Raw genomic sequence first — 25637 nt, 5'->3', positions numbered from 1 at the left:
GTAGTCTTTGCGGATGCCTCAGGGCTGCTCGGTCCCCCAGAGGTGATGGTGGTTTAACGCCTCCGCAGCAGCCCCTTGTGTGTAACGTGGGCAGACAGGGCGGCTCCAGCACTTGTCGGAAGGATGGGTTGCTGTGACAGTCCCTTGTCCTTCTTACCACTGTGTACCCATACCGCCTTATCCCAAATATTTCATGTTTGTATTTTGAACAAGGACTTTGGGGGGGAGGGCGAGTAATGAAGACATACAGATTGAAGGCCAAACTACAGTTTGATTATAAATGGGTTTCCTTTCCTGAGCCTAATTCTCCCCAGGATTCACTGCATGTCCCGGTAATAAGTAATCTGAACTTTGGAGATTAATAACATCCTGTGCCAGCCCATTCATCCAGCAAAACCCCTTTGCTGTTTTGTTCCATGTCTGCATGAGGCTCCAGCCCTTGCTAGGTGCTCTTCTGACCATGAAAATTTAGATTCATATTTAACTTTTACTTTTCATTACCTTTGCAACCTCTAAGAAGTATTTCTTCTTACACTTGGGCACTTTTTCGAGGCCTGTGCCCTGCAGCAGGCTTTGGTCCTGTGTTCTTCCCATTGGCTGTCCTGAAAAATACCACAGGGCAATTTGTTTCCTGCTATTTGAAATGGAAATTGTAGCAGCATGAGGAACAGAGCATGATATTCATGCCAAATATCATGAGCTGAATTCTCCTCATGGTTTGTGGGAATCCTACTTATTAAAGCTGACCTCTGAGAAATCAGTATATTTTTCCACAAAGCCTAGAGAGAGGATGCACTCCTCAGCAGGAGACAGAAACTATCCCAGCTGTTCCCTGTCCTGTGCTCTGCAATGAGGAATGGAGATACCAGTGCTGACAGCTGGAGGTATGGGCGCAAATCTGGAAGTGTTTAACTAGAGAGCTGTCTTTTTTTATGCATACAGTCTTAACCTTGGCTTACTGGACGGAGGCAGTGGCACTGCTGCCCTGCCTGGATAGCAAGGGGCCGTTTGCTTCATCTGCTAGAATTAGTTGCAAAGGGAAGGTACCTACAGTTTTCTCTGTTGCAAATGGGTACTATGCATGTTGAGCGAGGAAAAACTCACTGGGTATCTTGCAGGCCTAAGATATGCTCCTCTAAAAGAGCAAGCACCTGTGCTGGAAATCACAATTGCAAGGGGTGGCACAATCCAGGTGTGGGCAATATCCCATGCACCGATGAGCACCGCGGGGGTCCCCCGTGTATGCACTCACGCATGGGGCTGCCAAGGAATGGGCATAATCTGTCCCTCTGCGTACATGGCCTCATCATCCAGGGGCTTTGCCAGTGGCTCTGCTGATGCTGCACCAGCCTGGAGCGGTGTTTGCACTTCTGCGGTTGGTCTCCAATGGTTTTCGCTCCTGAAAGGGAAATGAAACTTCAGGAGAGAAGCTGGTTGCTTTGCTGTGCAGAAATACTCGGGAAGCTCGGGTTCCCGCTGGCTGCAGCAGCATGGGCGGTTGCTCTGTTTGCTCACATGTGGCACTTTGGGCAGCCGTGTTGTTTTTTGGAAGCTGGGGAAGTAAGCCCCTGGAAGCAGTAGTGTTGCTCAATGCACAAGGCGATCCCAGGAATCTGCAATTCGGAGAAAAACGTCCTCGAGATGTGGTGAGGGGCTCGGTGGCCCCAGCCCCTTTGAGGCAGGATTGGTTATCAGTGGAGAGGGCATACAGGGAAAGTGGTGCCTACTGGGAGGGTGTATCCTGACACCGCTGTAAGCGCCAGGTGCAGAGCACGCTGTGGGTGGCGAGGGGTTTGGATTTGTTTTCTCTGCAGTTGTTCCCCTTGCCAGAACCTGTTGTTGGGAGTAGCAGTATTTACAGAGCTCAGGACTTTGTATTTTCCAGGAAGTTTCTGAACTTGCTGACCCAACATGGGTGTTGAAGGGGTGCACAGTTGTTCTGGGTGCTATTTCCTCTCTTTTGCCATGACAGATTGTACATCCCCTGGTGCAGGTGGCTGACGGGGCACAGGGAAGGGTGGGCTGTGCTGGGTTGGTGATGTAACTCACACATCACCAACCTTCTTATTAAAGCAGCAGCCCTAGCCCTGCTGTCTTTAACAGCAATGACAATAATTAAATAGTTGTACACAATAGCTGCCTGGGGCTGAACTAGGAACAAGCGACCAAAGCGGGTGAAGGTTAGTGCTCGTTACCAGCCAGGATGCCGGAGACAGAGAAGGGCATGACTGTCTATTTAGGGATGAGGAAAGCTGATATGACGGTGGGTTTTAGTGAATGACAGGGTAATTCCTCAAAACCAAGGGTGACCATCTCATAATTTGCAATGCATTACTTCCAGCACAAGGGAAATGTATATTGGTCCCAATCTCCATAGAGAAACATTGCTATGAGAGATACAAATTATTACACAAGTAATGCATACTTATTTGTGTCAACAAATAATATGTAGTAGCTCTTAAAAGAAGTGATTTCCCAAATTTAAAAATACTTGAGCTGAATCAGCAGAGTATTTAAAATAGCCAAATAGGAATGCTAATTGGAAGCAGCCTATTCACTTCTTATTCTATTCCCCAAAAGCCTTGATACAACAGTTGAAAGTTATGCTAATTTGAAAAATAATAACATCCCTAAAAGATGCATATTTAGGGAGAAAAAAGGAAGCTGCAATTAATGCAAATATAAAGTTGGGAAGTGTAGAAGATGGTCAAAAGAAGCATTAGGAAAAAATTATGGCCAGAGATTTAAGAAGAGCAAAGAAGAATTTAAGGATATTGAGCAGAAAAGGAAGCCTAGCAGCACCATTGGCCCATTGCAAGTCAGCATATCAGAACTATCAATAATAACAAAACTGAAAAGGTGTCAGTGATTGCAGCTTCTTTTTTCCCCCGAAAGAAAAACAAATGTCTTTACATCATTTGATAGCCAAGTATATTCAAGCAATAACTTGGGTGATAAGCTGGGGAGTTGGGGAAGCCATCTTTAACTCACTGGATATCTTCTGATGAAACTTTCAGCTTTGTGGGTTATGGCAATAAATCTTCTCCAGTTAAAATATAGCTTTGGGCTGGTAGCAAATTAATACCAGAAGTTGCCTGGTAGGAGGCTGATGTAACCGATAACAGTTGTTTCTTCTGATTTGAAAACCTCTTTGATGTGTGAATCCTAAAGAAATGAGTACAAATAGGGTACAGGCTTAGAAGCCCAGTAAACATCATATAAATGTGAAAATTAACTGCATAAAGGTCATTGTGTCAGGGGTATCCTGCCACTTGTTGGTTGTATTTGAGAGTGTTGAGTATCTCTGCTGCGATGTAAATCAGAAGAGTATCTTCCCATAGAGGGACTATTTAATGAACAGGCATCGGGAAAGCTTTGGTGGGGATGGTGTATAATAACAGGGAGAGGGGCTATAGTGTGGGGGTGGGAGGCGGTGTGAGTGTCTTGCAGAGCAGCGGGGGAGGCTGAGCAGCGCACCCAACGCTGCCAGGAGCCGTGGGAAGGTCTCTGACAGGGGAATCCGCCTTGTGCACAAGATGAATGGGGGATTTGTTGGCGGGGCAGCCTGGGTCGCAGGTGCTCCGGCCCGGAACCCCATGGACATCACCCCTGGAGCAGTAAACCCGTGCCACAGGGCCATGGGACTGCCCCGAGCACAAAGCCCCTCCGTGCCGCCACCGGCTGCACGGGCGGCTGCAGAAGGGAGAGAATGAGCCTGTGTGCTGCCTGCTCCTTTGTGTCCGTCTCTTGCTGCTGCTTGGCTTTTGCAGCCTCTAGCACCTGCCAGCTCTTCAGGATTACCATGTGCTTTTCTTTTTTCCAGGAAAACAGGGCTCCTCCAATGTGTATTGTGCAATTTCGCAGGATAGTATCCCAGTCACAACTCTAAAAGCAGCAAAAGGATGAGGTGCTCCCACCTCAAGCAATGTTGTACATATGGATAGCATATAGCGGGATGGTTGCCATGGCTGAACTATGTCTGAATGCAACATGGAACTTTGTTGGGGGAAGGAGGGAACAGATTTATTCAAATACATCTGTATCCCACAAGGAGAGCATACGCATTGCATAGGTCTTTATTAACAGCATGGCTTATGAGTGCATCACCCTCTTTTTGCTGACTCCCTGCCTTCTGAACAGAAGAAACAGAGCTGGGAGAAAGTCCAGGAACCACCCCTGCCCTGAGGCAGAATCAGCTACAAAGCACCGGCAGATAGAGTCTTCGTTTGTTTGAAGACAGCTAACATGTCTCCCTTGCTCTTCTCTTTCTAAACTAAGCAACCCAATTCCTCCAATCTTTCCTCATAGGTCAAGTTTTTAGACTTCTGATCCTTCTTCCTGTTCTCTTCTGGAGTTTCTCCAAGTGGTCTACAACTTCCCTGAAAAGCAGTGTCCAAAACTGGGCATAGAACTTCATAGGAGGCTTTACCAGCTTTAGATGGAGGGAAGTATTGCTGCAAACTGCTATAGCTGCAAGAATGTTTTCTCTAGAAGTGTGACTTAACCAACTGGTCACCAAGCTGTCTTTGGGTGTGTCTTCTCCTTAAGTGAGTTGGATGTTTTCACCAGGCTCTCCTCTATTGATCAAATTTATTTTGAATTCCAGTCCTATGTGTCAGCGTGCTTTTGCTCCCAACTTGGTATTATCACACATATAGGCACACTCTTTACTCCATCTTCCAGCTCACTAACACACGTGTGTGGGTGTGTGTGTGCGCATGCACGTGGCACAGACTAGCTCAAGCGCTCTGCCTCGCTGCTTAGTCTAGATCTATAGGAGTCTGCTGGGGTTTGAGACGTGCAGGGCTGTGCAATTGCAAAATATCAAATGCCTCCGAAAGACATCCAACAAAACAATATTACATTGCTTGGTTTATCAGTTTTGCTGACATTTCAGTGTTTGTACTTCAGCGCTTGTAAGTGTTTAATGTGGAAAAAAATAAACCAGTAAATATGTATTTATAATTGTATATAGCACCACAAGGAGGGCCAGAGATCACACCAGTATTGAGGCCACGATGTTTGCCATATGAATGATTAAAACTTGGAGCAGAGCCTCCCACACTGTTCCATGTAACAGCTGTAAAAAGTGATGTAAAATCCTGATCTGGAGCTTCAATTCTAATTTCAACATGTTCAGTGTCTTGCCCTGGTATTTTGAAATAAAACCTCTTAAACCAAAGCAATTCACTTACTGTATATGTGCTTGTGTGTATATTCTAAGACAAACCTGAGCCTCTCACCAGCCTAAGAAAAGACTTTTCCAGTACATTCGCCTGAAACAGGTGGTTTACATTACTTTGCAGCGAAATCTTCCTAGGTAACTTGGACAAGAGCATGTTTGAACGAAAAAGGCAAATGAAGAATGAGTAAGAAGTCAGATGGGGACAGAGAAAATTTCAGAGAAGTGTGATAAATGAAGCAGTGTGACTCTTCTGAGTGTTTATGGGCTCAGATGTTTCGTTGTGGTGAGTTGAAGACAGGTGTGCCTTTTAGGTAGTGTGCCTCAAACCTTGATGCAAGTTCAGCACCTTCAAGTGTGCAGTTCAGCCTGGTAAACTTCATGACTACTAAAATCTCATTTTCCCTCAGCAGAAGGATAATGTGCATCCCCCCATCCACCCTGAAGAACAGCAGCACTGACTGCTCCCATCCCCTTCCCCTGCCATCGCTGCCAGCAGCACTTCATAGACATGAATTCCTGCAGTTTGTAAACGTGCAGACTGCCAGAGCCCCTGTCTGCTGGGCTCACTGCTGTCCTGGATGATGTTTGTCTGCAAGCAGCTGCCCTGACAGATGCTCCTTCTGCCCAAGCTGCCCACCCTGTGCACAGAGCTGGTCACAGGCGCTGGACGCGTTCAGACTACCAAGGGATTCGGCACCCTTCAGTCATGGGCTCCTGTGCTCTTCCAGCTGGCAGGCAGGCAGGCAGGTTGTTGCTCCTTGCTTTAAAAATATGGTGGCATCTGACTCATTTTCAATACGTACTGTTCCAGATTTCTTAGTCTTCGAGTATGCCTGTGTCCCTTTGTGATGGGTCATAATTCAGTGGCTTCTCGGCACTGCGCTGAGTCTCTCTGATGTGTTTGGGTTCTGCAGCTCCACAGACTATATTCCCATTTGCTGGGCTACATGATTGCATGAGCATCCAGCAGCTCTCCTCTAAAGACTGGACGTGTGCTTAGGAAACCAGTTATTGGAGAGACTCCCAACAGACTGCAGCAGCAACGTGGGTGATCAGCAGCAGAGGTAGCTGCCAGCTGATGGGCAGGATTTGCAAGACGACATCTTATTCTCTGTCGTCACTCCAAGCCTTGTGGGCAGCAGGCAATGTGTCTTGGAACTCCCTTTGCTTGCAGCATGTAGCAGGGCTAATTTAATTAAAAGTGATCAAACGTGGGTTTGCTGGAATTGTGTAGGAGAGGTGCTGGGTTGACTTAGCGCTGGGCGTGATGGTAGATGATCATGTATCTGAGGTAGTACAGGTCCCCACCTCACTTTATTTAGGCCAGGACTGTATCATCTCCTGGTGTAATAGGTATGTTACTGTGCAAGGCTAGTGTCATTGCAGGTCTGGTCGGAATGCTGAAGAAAAATAAAAGCAGAGTATTCTGTATGCAGAGAAGGGCTGCTGGACTGCTCAGGTAAATGGAGGAGGCCGGAAAGACGAAAATCCAGAAAGGATCATTGTTTATAAGTTGGTTAAGAGAATAAATTCCAGGAGGATTGAGAGTTGCAGAAGTTTTGAGACAGAGGGAATAGACTGGCAATAAATAAATTAAAGCCAAAAATGAGAATGTTTCTGACCATACAGAGGTGTGCTGAGAACATAAAGGTGATGGTGGGAACCGTCTCTGTCAGCATGGCACTCGTGCAGTGGAAGAGTGATGGCCTTGCAGAACAGCCTCTTGTGATCCCTTCTGTAACAGGCTGAGCGTGAGCATCTGAAGGAAAAAGCGAACATCACCTTTAGGTGTTGTGCTAAGGCAGTTTACAACAGTATTTGTATTTATTAGAGATGATGCGTCATAGCGAGGTTATCTGAACTGAGCATGGCTTTGAACTATGCACAGCATCTCTCCTTTTCTGTTTGATAATTCTAATTTCAGTCCTTAAGCCAGCCTTAGCCTATCCTTATTGCATCTCTAAAAGCAGCTGGTTGCCTAATTCCTTTTAACATTTGTTGTGAAGTCCTTTGGTGAGAAGGGAGTTGGGAGGTGGGCAGCCTTGGCTGTGAGTGACATCTCCTGGCCGTGCAGAGCTGCCTGTGACAGTGGGATGGCGGCTGGAGGAGCAGCTTCCTATTTGTCTTGAGGCTCTGGAAGACACTGGGGATGATCCTGCTTCCTTGCCTTCACACAGAGTTGCCTCCCATGCTGGTGTGGTCCTTCCTTGGTTATTCACCAAGAGCAACAGGGTTTCTGCAGCAAAACTGCTGTTAGCTGGAATGGCTGCCAACTTCATTCTCAGCTGATAGCTAACTCGGAGACAAAAAGGATATTAGATCTGTTTATGTTCTGGGACCTGCACCACTCACTGGATGGAACCAGTGGTAGCCCCTACAATAAAACAGAGTCCAAAATTAGAAACAGAGATGCCTGAGCAGCTGGGCTGTGCTCAAACATCTGGAGAGAGCTTAATACCTCCACAGCTGGGCAGGGCTCCAGCACCAGGTGGCTCTGAGCTTTGGGGTGGAGAAGAAGAGAAGCAGTGTCATTTCTGTGCCTACTTATGGCCTTATGTGATGTTTTTATCACCACTTACGGTGGGCACTATGGAAGAAGGAGCAGAGATCTGTCTCTGTTTGGGTTCTGGCTGGGCACAGAGACAGAAGATCATGCCTGCTTGGTCTTCAGCTGAGGATAACTGCTAGTGGAAGAAAAGTCCTGGGGCCTGGCAATCAGAGGTGCTACAGGGTTAAGTACTGCTCTGCTTGGAGGAGACTGAGGAGTGTTTGCACGGCATTGAGAGTCGTGGGGTGCAAAGGAGCTGGAGGAGTCTAGGGAATAAGTTAATTCTTCAGCTACTGCAGAACCTGCAATTATGCCTAGAGCTGATGGAGGTAATCAAGTGTGCAGAAAAGGGAACTTGTTCAAATACCTCACCTTTCTGGGCAAATGGCAGGTGAGTTTTAATTACATTGAATTCTTTATCTGGATTTACAATGTTGTAGTTTGGTTTTGGTGTTTTTTAATAATCGAGTACTCAAGTCTGTACACTTTGAGTGCTATTTAGAAGGTTATTGCTTTGTTAGGCTACCTTCTGGATTATGCTTGTCATTTTGTACCTTTTCTTGTATGAAACATTTCAACAAAATGCTGCTTGGTAGCATTAGAGTTCATGCAGATGGATGCTCTGATATGGGATACAGCAATGAAGTCACATATCTGCAATCCCCAGAGTCCTGAAAAGCGCTTATGATACTGAGCTAAAATTCAGGCAAAAGTCATGTTCAGGGTTAAGGAAATAATGTGCCTTGGAAAAAAATGACTAATCTCAGGTTGCAGGTGGGATGCAGACAATTATCATTATGCCTCTGCCTACAGACAAGGGATTTTTACAGCTGTTTATTGGGATGGTCCATTACAGTGAGAAAATTGTTCCCATTTTGCTGCTAATGCTGCTAATTTCAGAGTGTGGCTGCTGAAAAGACACAGCAGACAGACCATACGCATCACAACAGGAAGTTTGAAAACTTTGAAATTATGCGGAGTCACACATCCTTCATTCCTATGACAGTAAACACCCAACAAAGCCGTTAGTGGCTGCCTCTGGGTGAGATCTCAGAGTAACGGTGGCAATAATTCCGTTGATGTGCTGTGCAACTGTCAGCAGCAGTTTCAGTTTTAAAGCATGCTAGCTTCATATCTATACTGTGCAGTTAATTTTACATTATAGCATCTGTTTTTATTCATTTTTCTAGTGTTAAAATAATTTTTGTTCAACAGACATGCTCAGTGCTATCATAACCTGAGCCAACTACTCTCTCCAATAAGAAGAAAAGTCTCCCAGCTGTCATGCTCTGTTGTTTCTAATCACTTCAAGCCATCAGTTCTGGGGCCTTTTCAAGTAAAGCTGTATAAAATGCATTCTTACCTCCTACTGTCTGGTATGTGTACTAAACTATTTTTTTAAGCTGCATTCTTGGAGATATTGGCAAGCATGCTATGCCTCTAACAGGCACTCACAAAATGCGAGCATAACAAGCTTCCAAATTTCACAGTTAGCTTCAACAGATTTACACATGAGCATGATGAAAGGGAGCACAGAGCTTCAGGTCAGCATTAGGTTTCCAATGGACCTGCCTGCGAGATCTTCAAAACAAGTTCTTTTGGCACTTTTAGGTTCCATTTTCTCTAGGCAGGTGGGAAGATGTTATTTGTCTACAGTTAGAGACTTCCAGAGGTATGTTGTTTCTTTTCACCTAGGCTAACTGCTGAAAATAACTCTAGGATTTGGGGTCATTTGTAAGGCTGGGTAACACTTTGTATAGTTCTGGTGCCTGGGACCACCTTTCATGTGAAACCACAGTGGTTAGAAGATGACCCTGTTCAGAACTTGAATGCTTTTCATATTTGCATGTGCGACGTGGGGTGCCAGGATGGCTTTGGAGCATTGAACCAGTATCACCTGAGGGTTGAAGAATGACCTCTGGAACTCCGGTTCTGGCATGCAGATGCAGAGCAGGTTTGGTCACCTTACCTTCTTGGAGCGTGAAGATAGTTGATGTGGTTGCCTGCACAGAGGTATTCTCACCCTGGAGGACCTGTAATGTACTTCTAAACATCTCCTGGAGTATTTGTATACAAGGAGAAGAGAAATTAGTACCCGTGTGAGCAGTCAGACAATCAGTGCTTTTGAGTATGGAGCATCAGTCTGGGTAGAAAGGGATTTCATGTCGTAGGGGGAGCAGGTACGTCCCCTGGAGTGCTGAAACTAGTTTTTAGTTGTAGGCATTGAATTTACAGCTAGATTATAAATCTGGAAAATACTTCTGATACCCTTTCTAGAACTTTGTGTTGTAAGATGGTATTTTGTTAAAAAATACCAAAACTGGCTGAGCCTAAGTTGTGAAGTGAGATTTCCACCATGGGATATATGAAGGAGAATCCGAAGCAGAAAAATATAGAAGACAGTATCATGCTAGCTACTAACAAATGCAGGTATATGTACATTGGTTCTGAAAGCTCAAATGCCATATTGATTGTGAATGATTTCCATCAGCCGTAAGTAGCTTTTTATACAGAATTCTACTGCTAACCATGTATTTTAAGCCCCCAAAATCTTAATTAGTTAGATAGGTCATACCAAATATATCAGTAACACTTAAGGAATCAGACTGGTACAAGTTTTGCAAAGTGTGATTTTTTTAACCATATTACGCCAATTCTGCAAATACAGGCTATTCATAATTTACTGGTCTTGTGACAAGTGGCATCAAAAATCTCCATAGATTTCTTAAATACCCTGTGGAGCGCAGCTTATATTTTCCGTATATCGTTGCCAAGGTGCAGGACAGCATTGCTTGAACTGACTGCCACATACTGAAATGTTAGTGTTAGACTTCCCAAATGCATTACTGGTGATGACGATGTTGTAAATTATTGTAAAAATCATTGTAAAAATAAAAATGAAGCACAAGTATACTAGGACAAAATGTCGCAGGGGTTAAAGCTTTGGGTTCCACGGGTTGTGCTATTTATATATTAGCAGTCTGTTCTTTCAGCTTCTCGGGCATTATTAAGCCAAATGCAGAGCTCTAGAAGAAGTTGGTGTTCGCCCCATACAGATGCTTTTGCTATATGGTTGCTCAGTCACTTGCAGGTGTCTCAAGGACAGGCTAACCATAAGCTGCATCTTGAAGTCCTCCTTCATCACCACATGGAACAGGGCAGCCCATGGAGATATGGCACGGCCCATGAGAGCAGATCTGCAGGACACCAGGGCTCAGCTCTGCCTCTGAGAAATCCCGCACAAGGACTTGGAGCAGGGATGGGCAAAGCCAGATGCTTCGTAGTGGAAAGGGACTGCAGGAACGTGCCTGAAGACCTTTGGGGTGGGAGGTAAGATGGGCTACTGGGATACTAACGTGCTTTTTCTGCTCTAGTCACAGGTACCAAACCAAAGATGTCCTGGACAAGAAAGATTCTACTCATCCTGGGATTCCTCTCTACTTTGGCTGTAATTGCTTTAATTGCTGTAGCAGTGACCCAAAACAAGCCACTTCCGAAGAATATTAAGGTATTACAAGCTGGGACTCTTACAGGAAAACAAGCCAAGCTGGGGGGTTAGGTGTGCGTAGTGCTCCAGGACGTGTTGCTGCCTTGCTGGATCTGGCTAACCTCTCTTTCTGGGTCCATGCACCTCAACATCTCATTTTACAACTTCACAGTAAAAACAGATATGGCTTCACATGGGATCATCTCCTAAGTAATCAGTCCCGATTTTGCTGCTTCTCTGCTCTTGTATCCTTTGATGGAAACTTTGCACTGAAGCACTACTGAGAAAAGACACAGCATGTTCCCACAGCTGCCAGATAGGCTGCTCATTTCTGGTCCCCCTGTGTGTGGAGACCAGCTCATGCTGTGTCTGGTTCGGTGCCTCGGGTGCAATGATGGCTCTGTTTTGCCCACAGTATGGGATCGTGCTGGATGCGGGGTCATCCCACACTAACCTGTATGTGTACGAGTGGCCAGCAGAGAAGGAGAACGACACTGGAGTGGTGCAGCAGGTGGAGGTGTGTAAAGTCGAAGGTAAGAGGAGAAAAGGGAGCTGTGGAAGGGGCACGGGAGGAAGAAGAGATAATACAACCAAAGGGTGGGGGAGGAGAAACCTGGAGGAGGAGGCCAATAGTGAAAACAGTGTTACATCTGTGAGCTAATGTATATCCCACCGCTTCCCACGGGGACCTGTACGTGCCTGACCTTCCAGGGAGGAAAGCTGGATCCCCTTTTTCCTTTGTTTTTAGGATGCTTGGAAGTAAGTGCTTTTTTGGAAAGAACTACACCAAAGAATGTACTTAAATAAAACGTCTGCATGCACCCTTGCTGAAGTGCCGATGAACATTAGGCAGCAAGAGGGGAGGGCATGGTTTGCTCTTTTTCAAGGCTTCCATGCAAGCTCAGCACTGGGCTTGCAGGCCAAGGTTGCTCAACTTATGCACGTCATGGTTTATTTTTTTTATTCTATCGCTGCGTAGATACTGTATGGTTTAGGAAGGCATAAATGAAGCCCAAGGGTGCAGGTGACAAGGAACAGAGTAGACCGTCATGGGTCGCTGCACTCTGGGGGGAGGAGCGGTGTTGTCAGAGCCTGCCTGGGGTCTTTTCAGGCCTGTCTGCAGCGCAGGGGAGAGCCACACTGTTACCGAGCTGCTGCGATAGCTGCTCAGCACTGCAGCATGCCACGCCACGAGCACCACGCTGAGCGTATGGCAACCTAGAGCAAATGCAGAGTGGGCTTCACTGCTGCCCCTGCAGGCACTGCTCCTGGGGCAGTCCACTCACCAGGGGACACACGGCAGGGAGGGACAATGAATTTTTCTTTGGGTCAGCATGAAAGCGGATAGCTGCAAAACACTTAGTGCTGTAGTATGAGCATACAATACACAAACAAATGACAGCATCTTCTCCCAGAGGACCCAGTGTAGTGAAGGGTCAGGGATTTTCATGTGTAGATCCAGGGTATGCCCAGGCAGAAGCAGAGATGAGCCTGCAGATGTCCAGGACATACTAAAGAAATGATCTGTCTCACTGCAGCCCTATCGCTAGTTCATAGCCTGCTTTGCAGAGACCGGGTGGCAGATGCTGGGTGCAGTGGCTGTCTCTGGGTGCATTGGGCTTAGTTGGTGCTGTAGAATTTCTAAAACCCCTTAGGAATGGGGTGGTTGAATCTGATGTTGCCGCCCGTGATAGTGATATGGTTTAACACGACTGCTCGTGACAGCACTCTGGGGTTATGCTTGGAGTTTGAGCAATGAAATGTCCTTATCTCTTGCAGGCCCCGGGATCTCAGGTTACTCCCATGCCACGGAGGAGGCAGGTCCCTCTCTGGCACAGTGCCTACGACAAGCAGAAGAGGTGATTCCCTCAAAGCAGCACCAAGAGACACCCGTCTACCTCGGAGCAACTGCTGGCATGCGGCTTCTCAGGTACTGCAGGGCTTCTCCCCTTCTCCTGCAGCACTGCGCCTGGGACCACCATGGATGCTCAGTGGGGGCCTCTTGGGCAACGTCCTTGTAAATGTTGCCAGCTCACACTTTGCCCAGATACCCTTTTCTGCCGCTGGCCTCTCTGAACCCCGAGTCTCCCTGGGCTCTTCCCCTGCTTGCCCAGCAGGTCCTTTTCCACTCACTCCAACCTTCCATCATCTCCAGCACCCACATGCAGCGCAGAGATACCAGGAGGGTAGTAGTGTGCAAGCTGATGCTCAGGGGATGCCTAGATAACCCCCACAGTCTGGTATTAGGCCTGACCCAGGATTTCAACCATGTTGCCACTCCCCACATACCTTGACTAAGCCTGAGACCATCAGAGCTAAGGTAACTTCATAATCATGTCCTCCTTTAATTCCAATTTGTGATTTTCATGGGGGTGCCCCAGACCTCTTGCCTGGCTGGGAGAGGGAGCTGATCTTATGTATTGCCTGGGAAATCTCCCTGGGGATACCAGAGGGCATGGATTTCTTCTGTAACGGTGATAGCAAAGAGTGATAGGAATCTCCATGGTGCAATCCCTACCAGGGCACATGCTCCAGGAGAACAAGAGAGCTCTGGTCTCTGCTCCGGGTACCACTCTCAGCTGCGGCGTCTGTAAGTGTCAGAGCTAGTGGCAGCTGTGCTGTCAAGGTATGATAGAGAGGGACGTGGCCAGTTAGAGCTGGAGGTACCCATATGAATACCTGTTCTGTTATAATCAACACTTGGTGGGGAGTTGCAGCCTGCCTACTCAGAAGAAAGCCCGTAGGCTGCAGAGAGCTGTCAGCCAGAGTCACTCCATCCTTTCTTCCATTCATCCAGCTTGGAGAATAAAAGTGCAGCTGACAAAGTCTTGTCCTCAGTAGAGAAGACACTACGCTCAGCTCCCTTCAACTTCCAGGGTGCCAGAATCATCAGTGGTCAGGAAGAAGGAGCCTATGGATGGATCACCATTAACTACCTGCTGGGCAATTTCAAGCAGGTACTGTATCAATGGCAAGTCCATATTTGAATCATTGGCTTGCAGCACTTTGTAAATCATGCCTCGCAGGAGGGTGTCGCAGGCACTATCTTCCCTTGTAAGCCATTTACCAGAGATGGGGAAGCTGCACATCTTGCCTCAGCAATTACTGTGAGTACATCCTGATACCAATAAGTGTCAGGATGTGCCACTGTAGTCAGGCTTAAAGCATTGAAATAAAACACCAGCATTTTTGATAACTTCGCTTGGGTACAGCATCCTCCTCACTTCCTGATCTAAAATATTTCTGTGCCTGCAAAGTTTGACAATGATTCTTCACTATTGAGCTTATAAATCATCTGGGAGCTGAAACACTAAGTTGACTGTTTTTTCTCATAACAGTTGTTTTAGATTTCATATTCTTAGTTCTTCTGGCAAACACTCAGACATGATCCAGCTTCTGCTTTTCCAAGCCTGCATCTTTCTTGTGTCTTGTTCCAGCTCTCATATCATGCCCCCCTCCAGGTCTTCCTGCCTTTCCTGTGTTCTGTGCTTCTGCTTCTCTCCTCGTAGGTCTTCCTCTTTTTTTTTTTTTAATCTGTTTTACCCTGAGTTATTTTTTTTTAAAGTCTGGCTGGACAAAACTTCTACATTCCCTGAGATCCATAAGTGAGACATCAGGAGCACTAGACCTCGGAGGAGCCTCAACACAGATTACCTTTGTACCAAATGAATTCTCTTCTGAGTCCCCAGAGAACCTGCTCTACTTCCGTCTCTATGGCAAGGATTACCTAGTGTACACGCACAGCTTTCTCTGCTATGGGAAGGACCAGGCTCTGCAACAGAAACTGGCCAGGGACCTACAGGCAAGTACATCTGTAATTGCTGGCGGAGATCCTGGACCCTCCCAGCTTTGACATACCGGTTGCTGTAAAAGTTGCTGTGTCCCAGCTAAATGTCTCATCCCTTAGTCTGGGTTTGGGAAATGTCATTGTCCTCCATAAAGACTGGGTAGATGCCCAGAGAGATGACAGCCAACATTTTCAGAAGTACTACCAATTTGAGGTGCCTTCATTCTTGGGCATGGGATAGCAGGAGTACTGTGCTTATCTGAAGTATTTGGGGGAGATGATGTTTCACCATCTCTGAGAATCCCAAGTCAACAGCAGCTTCACAAAAATGTGGCTGAAAGTAATTTGCCCAGGGTCCGACAGGGAGTCTGTGGCAGTACCCACATCTCCCAAATCACAGCCAATGCCTTAAACCATCCTCATCACTTTGACCCAATGTGTGTATCTTGGTGTGATGTACTGTGACAAGTGCCTTGTGGCCACCCTTCCTTGTGGCTCTTTCCCAGGGTGTTACTCTAAAGTGAAGTGTAACAGCTTGGGTTGATTTTACTTGCAGACCGTGGAGAACAGCAGCCTCTTTGATCCGTGCTTTCACCAGGGGTATCAGAGGACTATAAATATAAGTGATCTCTTCAAAAACCCTTGTACATCAGCCAAGGAAAAGCAATTCCCTTTCAGCCAGCTGTACATACAGGGAGAGGGGGATTATCAAAAGTGCCGAAGAAATATCCTGAAACTCTTTAACAAAACCAATTGTCCTTACTCCAGTTGCTCCTTCAATGGGATATACCTACCTCCATTACAAGGGGATTTTGGGGTAAGTCTTCACATTCTTCAACTCTCTATAACCCAGGATATCAGAAAAGCAGAAACTCAGAGTAACGCTGGAGTGTATTCTCCATGGCTGGGGCAGGAAATCATTTACAAGATGGCTTTTCGGACATGTAACTACAAAAGTGGTGCTGCCCTTGCTGTGAGGACAGCATGTGCAAGAGCTACCCCAGTAAATACTGGCCTACCAGCACTGCACTGTTCCCATAACCCATATCCTGTAGCCATCTCCTTGGGATGCCCCATTTACTGATTCATTTTTCAAGCAGTCTTTCTGATAGCCAGCACCAGAGGCAGGAGAGCCTGCTGCAGGCCGTGCATGATACGCTGCTCCTGCAGACCTTGTCTCCTGAGGTCAGCGGTGGTACCAGATCTGAAATTCATCCAGAAGTGCGTGAGCGCTACTGAAGCCAGTCAGTCAGCTCACCTGTCTGCCTCCCAGATGTGATGAGGAGACAGCGTACACTCTGAATGCACATCGTGTGTGACACCACACTGAACGTCAGTCCTAGAGCTGCAAGACCAGTGGCTGTGAGGCTTTCTGGGGGAACTGTTAATACTCCCTTGCCCTGTTCATAAACTGCCCCCTACCTATCAGCTATTGGCCATGGTCAGAGATGGGTTTTCTGGACTTTGGATTATGTGCTGGGGCTGCGTACAGTCCTTTCAGACCATCACCTATGCTGTTTTTGGCAATTTTGGCTGCACACTTACCTCGTTCAGTTGCCAAAATGGGATCAAGGTTGTGATGGCAAGCAGCATTCACCGTGTGCCACTCTGGCACCAGTGCGTAGAGGAGAGAGTTTTACTGAAGTTCGTCAGGATACTGTGATCAGTGAAGTTCCTATCTCCACCTTCCTTTTGGGGTCCTTAGCTCTCATCAGCTCTGAGAGGTGTGTCTCAAAATGACATTGCTCTTGGAAAATATACCTACTTTTTTTGTGTGTGATGTTGCTTCTTATATTTCTCTATCTGTAAATAAAACTATTTTCTTTTGTGGGATTTCTGTTGTCCTGCTCATGCTGAGGCCCAGTCAGGTTAAAATATTCTTTCTCCTTCAGGCTTTTTCTGCTTTCTACTTTGTGATGAACTTTTTGAACCTGACCGGTGAAAAAAGCCCCGTTGCCCTGGACAAAGTTGCCAGCACCATTGAGAGCTTCTGTGCCCGGCCTTGGCATGAGGTGAGCAGTGCTTGTGGCAGTGGGCTGGGGCTGCTGGATGACAAGAGCTGCTGATATTTTTTCTGTAGGATAAATGGTTGGGGGTAACTTCCAAGGCAAAACAGGGAAGATCCTCCCAGCTCCTGCAGGGGTTGCTCAGGCACAAGCTGGACCAGTGGGAAGCTGTGTTTGACAGCCTGGTGACTCCCTCTTTCCCTAGGTGAAGACAGCATATCACCAAATAAAAGAAAAGTACCTGAGTGAATATTGCTTCTCAGGAGCCTACATCCTCTCCCTCCTGGAAAATGGCTACGAATTCACTGAAAAGAACTGGCAAAGGATCCACTTCCTCGGAAAGGTGCGTTTCATGGTGGGGAGGGCTCTATGCCAGCAGCTAACTGCAACCTCTGCTGCACAGCCAGGCCCTCTTTCCCCAGCTGTGCTACTGCCCTGGCAATGCTGCAGGCAGCCCCTGCACCCCCCAGCGCTGATTCTCCTCCTCTCCCATTTCAGATTGGCAGCAGTGATGCGGGCTGGACCCTGGGCTACATGCTGAACCTGACCAACATGATCCCTGCGGAGGAGCCTGCTGTGCCCCCTCTTTCCCATGGCAGCTATGTGGGGCTGATGGTGCTGTGCTCCCTCGTGCTGGTGTCCATGATCCTGTTTGCCTGGCTTCTCTTCCACAAGCCCAAGTGCCTGCAGAAGGGGATTGTTTAGGAAGAGCCTTGGGGGACAGGGGCCATGTCACCCTGGCTGCTCAGGGCTAGGAGACCCTGGCAGAGCAGGCTGTACTGAAGAGCCCCTCTCGCCTCTCACTGAAGTTACTGACTGCACAACAAGGGCATTTATTTCTTCTGACTCACACTTGCACTGACAGATGTTGGGACATCAGGCTCGCCACCTCTCTCTGCCAAGGACAGACAAGCAGGTGTCCCCTCCTTGAATGGGTCGTACTTTCATTCAATGAAACTTTGCTGCTTGTTGGTTTTTGCCTTGTGCACAGCATTATAAAGAGAAAAGTGGCAGCAATCTTTGGGAGCTGGTGCTCCTGCAAGGGTAATCTCAGGGTCACACATCCCACTGAGCTCTTGGGGGTGGTCACACACAGGGTGATCCTGCTCCTCCTCCACTGAAGCTGTTCCCGACAGCCCTTCCCGCACCAGCACACCTCCGCTCGCCTCCCCGCACCCTGAGCCCTTGCAGCCCTGCATCTGGGTACGGCCATCTGCACCCAGCTGGCTCCCAAAGGCTGGCCAGGCTCCCAAATGCCACTCTGGGAAACGAAGGGATGAGGATGAAGAAACTGAGTGTGCTGGTGGTCATCTGCCCTTAGCTGGGCTCTGGTGGCTGTCTGCTCCTTTTGCAGGTGGCAAGAAGCCTCTTTCCCACGTCTTCCTGATGTTGTTGCTGGACCAAAGCTGGCTCACTGTTAACACTGAGCCATTCCCATGTCCCTAGGGTACACCAAGACACGAGTTCCCAGCCAGGCATCACTGATTTTTGTAGGAACAGTTTATACTGGCCAAGGATCCTTGACCAGTATTGAGTGCTTCTGCCTACAGGGACTCTGCTGTGATCAGCGTGCCTACAGGTATACACCCACTAAAGCAATCCAGTGTCACTGTGCTGATCATACAGCAGCTTCTGATCTAGGGAAAATGTTTAAATGTTTATTAGGTCATGTTCCTTTATAAATAGACAGCTGGCAGCAGTTAACCAGCATGAGCATGCACAGATTGAACCACTCTTTCCACCAGCAAAATAAGTGAAAATTTGCCTTTCCTTCCCTCATGGCTTAGGCTTATCCCATGACCGTAAGACCCAGGGCTTGTGAGCACACACACTGCAGCCCATCTTCTAGCACACAGCTAGGATGATGCCACTAATCAAGTTTATGAATCACTTTCTTCTGTTTTCCATGCCTTGGTCCAAAAAAAGAAAGAGAGGTAAGTCAGAAATCCATTTTTATAAAAACACTTGGAAACCACTGGTGCCTGTCTACCTCCCATGAAATCTCAGAAATCTCTTCTAATGACCTGTAAGTGCTGGAGGCCAAAAGAAAGCAGATATTGTGGAGAGAAAGGCCTGGCAAACACACACTTCACCTGTTTCCCCGAGCAAAGCTGTAGGTGTGGAGGGGATCAGGTTGTGCAACCCCAATAAAGCCTTCTCTTTTAGGCAAGCACAGACACAGAGCTTGGGGTTTTCATGCTCTTCCAGCCTGCCCAACTGCATAGTGCAGGCTGGAAAATATCCCCCAGTTATTTCTACTTCATGATTGGAAGTAGGAGCTGTAACATATTGAAGGACCTAAAGGTAAGGGAAAAATCTACCCTGTCTTGTGGTAAGATCTGTGGGCAGTTCATTGTTCTTCCAAAAATCTGTGTCTTATTTTTGCTCTGAATTAGCTGGCTTCAGCTTCTGCTGGATCTTGTTCTGCCCGTTTCAGAAAGACTGAGTAACTCTCTGCTATCAAAATCCCTTTTTTCTTGTTGGTGCTTGCAAGTCGTTGTTGTATCATTAAATAGATTGATCTTCAATCTGTAAAGTGCTCTGTGCTGACCTCACTGGTAGCTCTTGACTCCACTTCCTTGAAAATTTTTACATCTTTCTGAAATTTGGACACCAAAGTTTTCAGCAGCAAGTGGTAGAGTCATTAATAGTGTATGTAAAAGTAAAACTCTCTGGTTTTGATCTATATTCTGTGTTCCCCATTCATATATCTCAGGGCCAGGTCTGCTGACTTAAGAGAGTTTTGGGGCTGTTTTGTCCAGTTGGACTATTGCCACTTGGCCTTTTTTTCCAGTCATTGCAGTCCAGAACAGCTGCTGTCACACCGTACATCACTGTCTCTTAACATGAGCCGCTTTGCCTTCCATGTGGCTCCACTGAAACATGTACTATTCAAAGAATATTCCCGCAAGCAAGTGATCCAGATCAACCCACAATGACACTTCCCTGCACTGTTTGTCCATTGTCCAGTTTTTGTTTTATCTGCAAATACATTGAAATGTTGGAATTCATCTAGAGATGGAGTCTTCCTTCTGTTGTTTTCAGCAAAGATAAGTAGGTAGATGAGAGACTAACTAGTTTTTGGTCACAGCTGGAAGGCATGCAGGAGGAGCGTGTGATCAGAGCTCCTTCAGCTCCCCAGCCAGCCCTGCTTGCAACACACCCCGTCCTGTGCCACCTTCCTTGCATACGGAGTCTTTGTAGCAGAGCAGGTACCATGGAGAAGCCTCTCACGTGAGCTGGTGCATCCTTCCTCCACATGAACAGTGTGGAAATCTGCAGAATGGTAGTTCTTCTCCTGAGATCTCCTCAGGGATCTGGCAGCTGCTTAGTTGTGTCTGCTGGAACTGGCAGATCCGTTGGGACATTTCAGAACTAGATGCAGAAACTCCACGTGGAAGCTGGTGTGGAGAGAAAGCCTGTGCCAGTCTGCTCTTCTGGTCCCTGCTACGGGTTTATGCCAAAGAAAAAGGTCAAATACAGAACCTGGGAGAAGAGCTTTAGCAATGTTTTGTATCTTTATTGCAAGTCCCATAGTATTAATAGTGTTAGCGCTGGATTCTGGAATCTGGATCAGCTGGTATCTTTGCTTACTCCTGTGATGGTGTGGTCCAAACCACTAATTTCGCGACAACACCCTCCTGCCTTCCTTCTCTTGTTTTTTTGGTTTGGGCTTTGGGTTTTTTAACGCTGTAAATGTGACTTGAGTGCAACCTAAAGGCCACAAACTAAGATAAATACAAAATATGTTACATTCTTTTTAAACCTTATGAGTTTTAGACCACGTTTATGAGTCAGTCTCTCCAGAACTAGAATTTCTAAGGTGACGCCAGGCATGCCATTTAAAAAAATCACTTGAACAGGCTGAGGCTCCAGGCGTTGGTTGACTGAAGGCATCCTGTCAGGGTGAGACCCTTGCATATATCACTGGCTGCACTTGAACCTTCCCAGGGAAGCATATGAGTTTTTCTCCCCATTTCTCCTGCTATTGCAGGACTTTATCCATGGATGCTACTCAAAATCCTTGGTCAAAGAGTTGAAGTTTAATGAGCATTCATTTCTTTGCTTCTGTGCTATATCTGACCCAGCTGTATTCAGCTCAAATGTGTGCTCCAGAGCCACCCAATGTGTACCTGAAGACCATTAACGATAGTGGGAGGAATTTCCAAATATGCCAGTAATAATATGGTATCACTTTTCTTGTTAATGCAGTTGATCTGCCTCACTGATAATTATCTGTGCCTTATTTCTAATTTGATAGCTTCTGGCTTTAATTTCCAGCCACTGGCTCCTGTACAGTTTTGCTCTTCTGGGTTAAAACATCTTTTAACACCACATGTTCTCGTCTTGCAAATATTTATTCACTGATCAGCTCTGCTGAGCTGCCGAGACTCCAGACCTTCGTCTCTCCCGTTTTGCCACAGGAAGCCCTGAAATGTGCTGCAGCAAGGTGGGATGAGTGTCTCTGATTTGGATTCAAATGTTGAGTAGTCCATTTTTGGGAAGGTTCCTTGCCAGGGGGATTTGATAGCTTTGCAGGCTGCAGGAGCAGTCTGGTCTCTCTGAGACTGATGACTTCCATGACCTCTCTCGTGTTCACTGAAGTGTCAGGTCTGACGCAAAACTCTCAGTGAGGCTGAGGTTTTGGGGGGTCAGAAGAGAAAGCCTGGGTGCCTGCAGCACGCTCACCTCTTGCAGAAAACAACCAGTCCCCACCACAGGCTCTAAGTACCCTTCGCTCTCCTCCCTGACACAGCCAGCTTCTCCTCTGTGCATGGGCTACAGCTGATTTCTCTGGCTCTACAGCAAAGCAGAGCAGAGCCTCCGTTTGGAACAAAGCTCTCGGAAGTGGGGCCATCACCTCTGCGGTGAGAGGCTGATTTGCAATGTCGGTGCTGGCCGGGGCTCCCCAGCTTCTCCGAGAGCAGCTCTCAGCTGGATGCATGCCCCCTCCTCGTCCGTCCCTTCTTCCCGTGCTCTGTGCCAGGGAGGACATGCAGGCTGGGTCATGGGGCTCAACAGCCTGTTCAGGAGGGGCTAGGGGGGACATGCTGAGGACAACAGTCCCTGCCACCTGGGCCATGCGCTTTCTTTTTGCGGCTCAGCAGTGATGAAATGGATCTTTGTTTTCATGCACGCACGAATCTCTGTATCCTTATCACAATAAAGACTTCTGAACTGATGCCAGAAAAGTTTTTGTGCTGTTTTCCAGAAGATGGGATCTCACCAATGGTGGAATGGAGCTTCTGGCACTAAACATGGAAAAGTCCCAAGATGGGTTTTCCTCTGTTGCCAGTTCCCTGCTGTTCTGGGTAGGATCTGGAGTTCCTGGTGGACGGGCAGCATCTCCTCCTGGTAAGGAAAGGCACTGTGGTCCTTCCCAGGCTTTGGGCACCTCATACAGATGGCCTCACTCCTGGGAAGGTTGCTAGTGCCCAAACCCCATCTTTCCTTGCTTTAGCTTTACTCTGACCTCCCCAAAGCAGCTTGTTCTCCCCTGCTGCGCACTGAATGGCTGCAGTCCTCTGTCCTCATTTTTCCTCTGTCCTCGTTTTCCCTCTCCCTCCCCCAGGCAGCACCACTGGCATCATGCTGCAACTCCCCTCCAAAACAGGTGAAGGATGGGTGGCCTGTGCCCCTCATTTGCAGGGCCATGCGGCTGCATGCCTCTGCCTGCAGCCACAGCTGTAGCTCCGCCAAGGCAAACATGCTTGTCACGGTTCATTTTTCTTTCAGTGCACACTCTCCCCAGTTTGCTCATTCTTAAGGCTCTTGGCTTGAACTTTCCTCAAATTTTCCAATTTTCCCCTGGTAACAATATGGCCAGAATTAAACAAACACACCAGGTGGAGTCTTTCTACAGGCGGCTCTGGAGGGATCAGCTCCTCATTACCTGTGACCCTCAGCCATGCAGTGATGGGGGGGTGATAACGGTGCTAGTGTTCACATTCCTCTCGCTCTCGCCACCGTGGCACAGTGCATTCCTGCTCGCCCTCTTTCTCCCACTGCCTCAAGGTCTCTCCATCTTTGAACATCTGTGGGGGGGGGGTGGATGATCCATCCCAGATGTATTAGCCACATTTTCCAAATTAAGTCTTTGTTTACTTCCTGCACTGTTTCTAAGAGCTAATGTCTTTGTTTCTGCTTTCATCAGTGTTTTTTCACATGTCCAAACTTATTATTGGCTTAAAGCTTCATTAGCATGTTGTTTTCCTAGAATGTAGTAAGAGCCACGCTAGGTCAGATCAGACAGGCAGCACATTGGCACTCGTCTCCAGCTGCACGGTGTGCGAGGATTTAGATGCACATTTAGGGAAAAGGCATGATCCTTCCCTTCTAGTGGTCAGGGGCATAGCAAATTTGTGATCAAGCGATTGCTTCTGGATCTGCATAATTAATAGCTGTGGATGTCCCAGTTCCCTATGAATTCATCCTATCCTCTTTTGCATTCATTTAACTTTCAGCTTTGACGAGGTAATTTCATTGTGCCTGGTGTGCAGAACTATTTCCTTTTCTTTGATTTAAACCTGCTGCCTGATAACAGGCTGTCTCCATCCCTATGCTATGGATAACACTGACTAAATCTCCAGACTTAGCAGTGTGAGATGCACTCTCCGCCCACCCCAGATTTTGCTCATGGCTCCTTTTTAGGATCTAACGCTCTGCCTTTTCTTGTTTCTCCCATCAGTGTTGCCTTGTCTCCATAGGAAAGCGAGCTCTTTTCTCATGCGTCCCTTGGCAGCACTGCAGCTCCAACCCTGCCACTGCTGTCGCAGGCTGCTGAAAACAGCCTGGGAAGGGAAAGAGGAGGGAGGAGACAGACCAAACATGGGGTTTGTGCTATTTTACTATAGCCCTGCCTAGCGCTCTCTGGCTGCCAAGTACCACTGGCTAGCGCTGGAAACCTGCCCACCTCTTTTGCATTGCTTTGGTTGCTGAAAGCTGGGGAGACAGCAGCTCCACGGGAACCCAGCAGCCCTGGGAGTGGCCACGTGAAGGAGGCAAGGGCATTTCCCACCACTGCGTGGGTCCCAACTCTACAAAATACCCCCAGATACGGCTTGCGGTAGAGATAAGAGCTGTCCTACCATACCCATGCTTGCCATGCCCTTCCACAGCGTCATCTTCTTTTCCTTGGTTTCCTACAAGTGCTGGGAGAAGCTGGCACCTCCAGCACCTTTCTTGTTACCTGGCTAAAGATGGGTGCCGTGCCTTTCCCACTCCTGAATGTGTGTTGCTCTGAGACTGACTGACAAGTGGGCACGTAGTGGGATGGAGCTTAACTGAGAGAATGTATTAATATGGTTACTGCTATCTTTACATATGTATAATATTCTTTCTTTTTCTGTTCGTGTCTTCAAAAGATATTTGTTCAAAACTGGGACTTTTACATTTGGTTTTTTTTTTTAAAGGGGCCATAACTGAGAGGAGGGCACTGTGCAGATGGGGCAGAAGACCAAGAAGGCACAGGGACAAGGAGAGAAAGGACTACTAGGGTGGGGCTGGGACAGAAGAAAGTTGGAATTGAGAAAATCTGAGTAAGCCAAGCCAGGAGCAGGCAAGCCATGTGCTTTGCCCACCAGCCTGCCCTGTTTGCGTTAGAGGCTATAAACAGGGGCTCCCTGGTTTTACCACTGGGAAATTGAGGCAGAAAGGCGGTCAGTGGCCCAAGCGGATTTGGAGGACAGGTAGGAAAGTAGTGGTGCTGGACAGCACTAGTAGAGGATCCTTGCTGGGGGAAGAGGCAGCTAGAGCAACCCTTGTCATAGCGGCTAGTGCCACGCAGTGTGGATCCACCTCGAGGTTGAAGGGAAGGCAGATGTTTAGCATGGCACCAAGTATCCTGAGAAGCCTATTGCTGATGGCAGGAGGAGCTCCTTTCTAGTGTGGCCTGGGCAGAGCAGCATGGCAAGCTCATGTTACCAAAGGGAGCCTTTCTCCTGGCATGCCCAGCCGTGACGGTAAATCTTTCGGCTGTCTGCGCTCACGTTTGGGCTCTGTGTCAGGGATGTCCTAATAAAGATCTCTGTCAGAGCCGCTAAGCTGCTGAAGTTTTAGCCCCACAGGATAAGGCTGCAAAGCCTCCTGCGGATGCACCCGTCCATGAGCAGAGCGGAGGGACCCTGAGGTGAGTGCTGCCCACGGGGCCGAGGATGTACCCGGCAGAGGGTTGGAGAGGAACCAGCTTCCCCCACATCCAGAAACGGTCTGCAACTCTTTATTAACAGACAGCGAGGCATCCTCATCTGCCTTTAGGCCCCTGAGCTCCCCTCTGCTGCCAGTTGCCCAGTACCTGTTGGTATCATTATCATGCCCACTCCCGGCGCAGGGCAGGGCGATGCCAGCGCTCTCCTTGCTGGTCCCTGCGCAGCAGACGACTCCTGCATCAAGCCCCACGCCGCCCCGTCCCCCCCCCCCCGCAACGCCCTAGCTCGGCTGTCTGGGTAGGCAGCTGCGGGGAGGGCGATGCGGTCCCTGCCTCCGTTCATCCCGGGAGCGGCGGGACTGCCGGGGCGGAGGGGCCGCCAGACCCGCGGAGCCCGCGGCGATGTCTCCCTCTGCTTGCCCAGGAGATGGGGCAGGAGAGCAGGCGCGGCTCCGAGCTGGCGGCCGGGCCCCGGGGG

At 47.9% G+C, this 25637-nt stretch overlaps 1 protein-coding gene across 14 annotated transcripts in view; it reads left to right on the top strand.

Annotated features, from left to right (window-relative positions):
* The window catches only part of ENTPD1 (ectonucleoside triphosphate diphosphohydrolase 1), a 35115-nt gene extending 13105 nt beyond the window's left edge, over nucleotides 1–22010 (top strand). For 4 of the 14 annotated variants that reach the window (XM_010564884.1, XM_010564897.1, XM_010564894.1 and 1 more), the window contains 9 exons: nucleotides 11108–11241; nucleotides 11636–11753; nucleotides 13000–13150; nucleotides 14018–14177; nucleotides 14786–15022; nucleotides 15564–15824; nucleotides 16900–17019; nucleotides 17219–17356; nucleotides 17512–22010. In XM_010564884.1, coding sequence (XP_010563186.1) covers nucleotides 11108–11241; nucleotides 11636–11753; nucleotides 13000–13150; nucleotides 14018–14177; nucleotides 14786–15022; nucleotides 15564–15824; nucleotides 16900–17019; nucleotides 17219–17356; nucleotides 17512–17718 — 1526 coding nt within the window. In that variant the 3' untranslated portion in view covers nucleotides 17719–22010. The other 10 variants (XM_010564891.1, XM_010564887.1, XM_010564892.1 and 7 more) reach the window with 8 other exon arrangements.
* Nucleotides 22011–25637: the final 3627 nt, after the last annotated feature.

Source organism: Haliaeetus leucocephalus, unplaced genomic scaffold, assembly GCF_000737465.1.
Source record: "Haliaeetus leucocephalus isolate CR32 unplaced genomic scaffold, Haliaeetus_leucocephalus-4.0 Scaffold184, whole genome shotgun sequence".
In the NCBI taxonomy this organism is placed as follows: domain Eukaryota; kingdom Metazoa; phylum Chordata; class Aves; order Accipitriformes; family Accipitridae; genus Haliaeetus; species Haliaeetus leucocephalus.
Note: the sequence above shows the minus strand (reverse complement) of the source record. Positions and strands in the feature narration are given on the sequence as shown.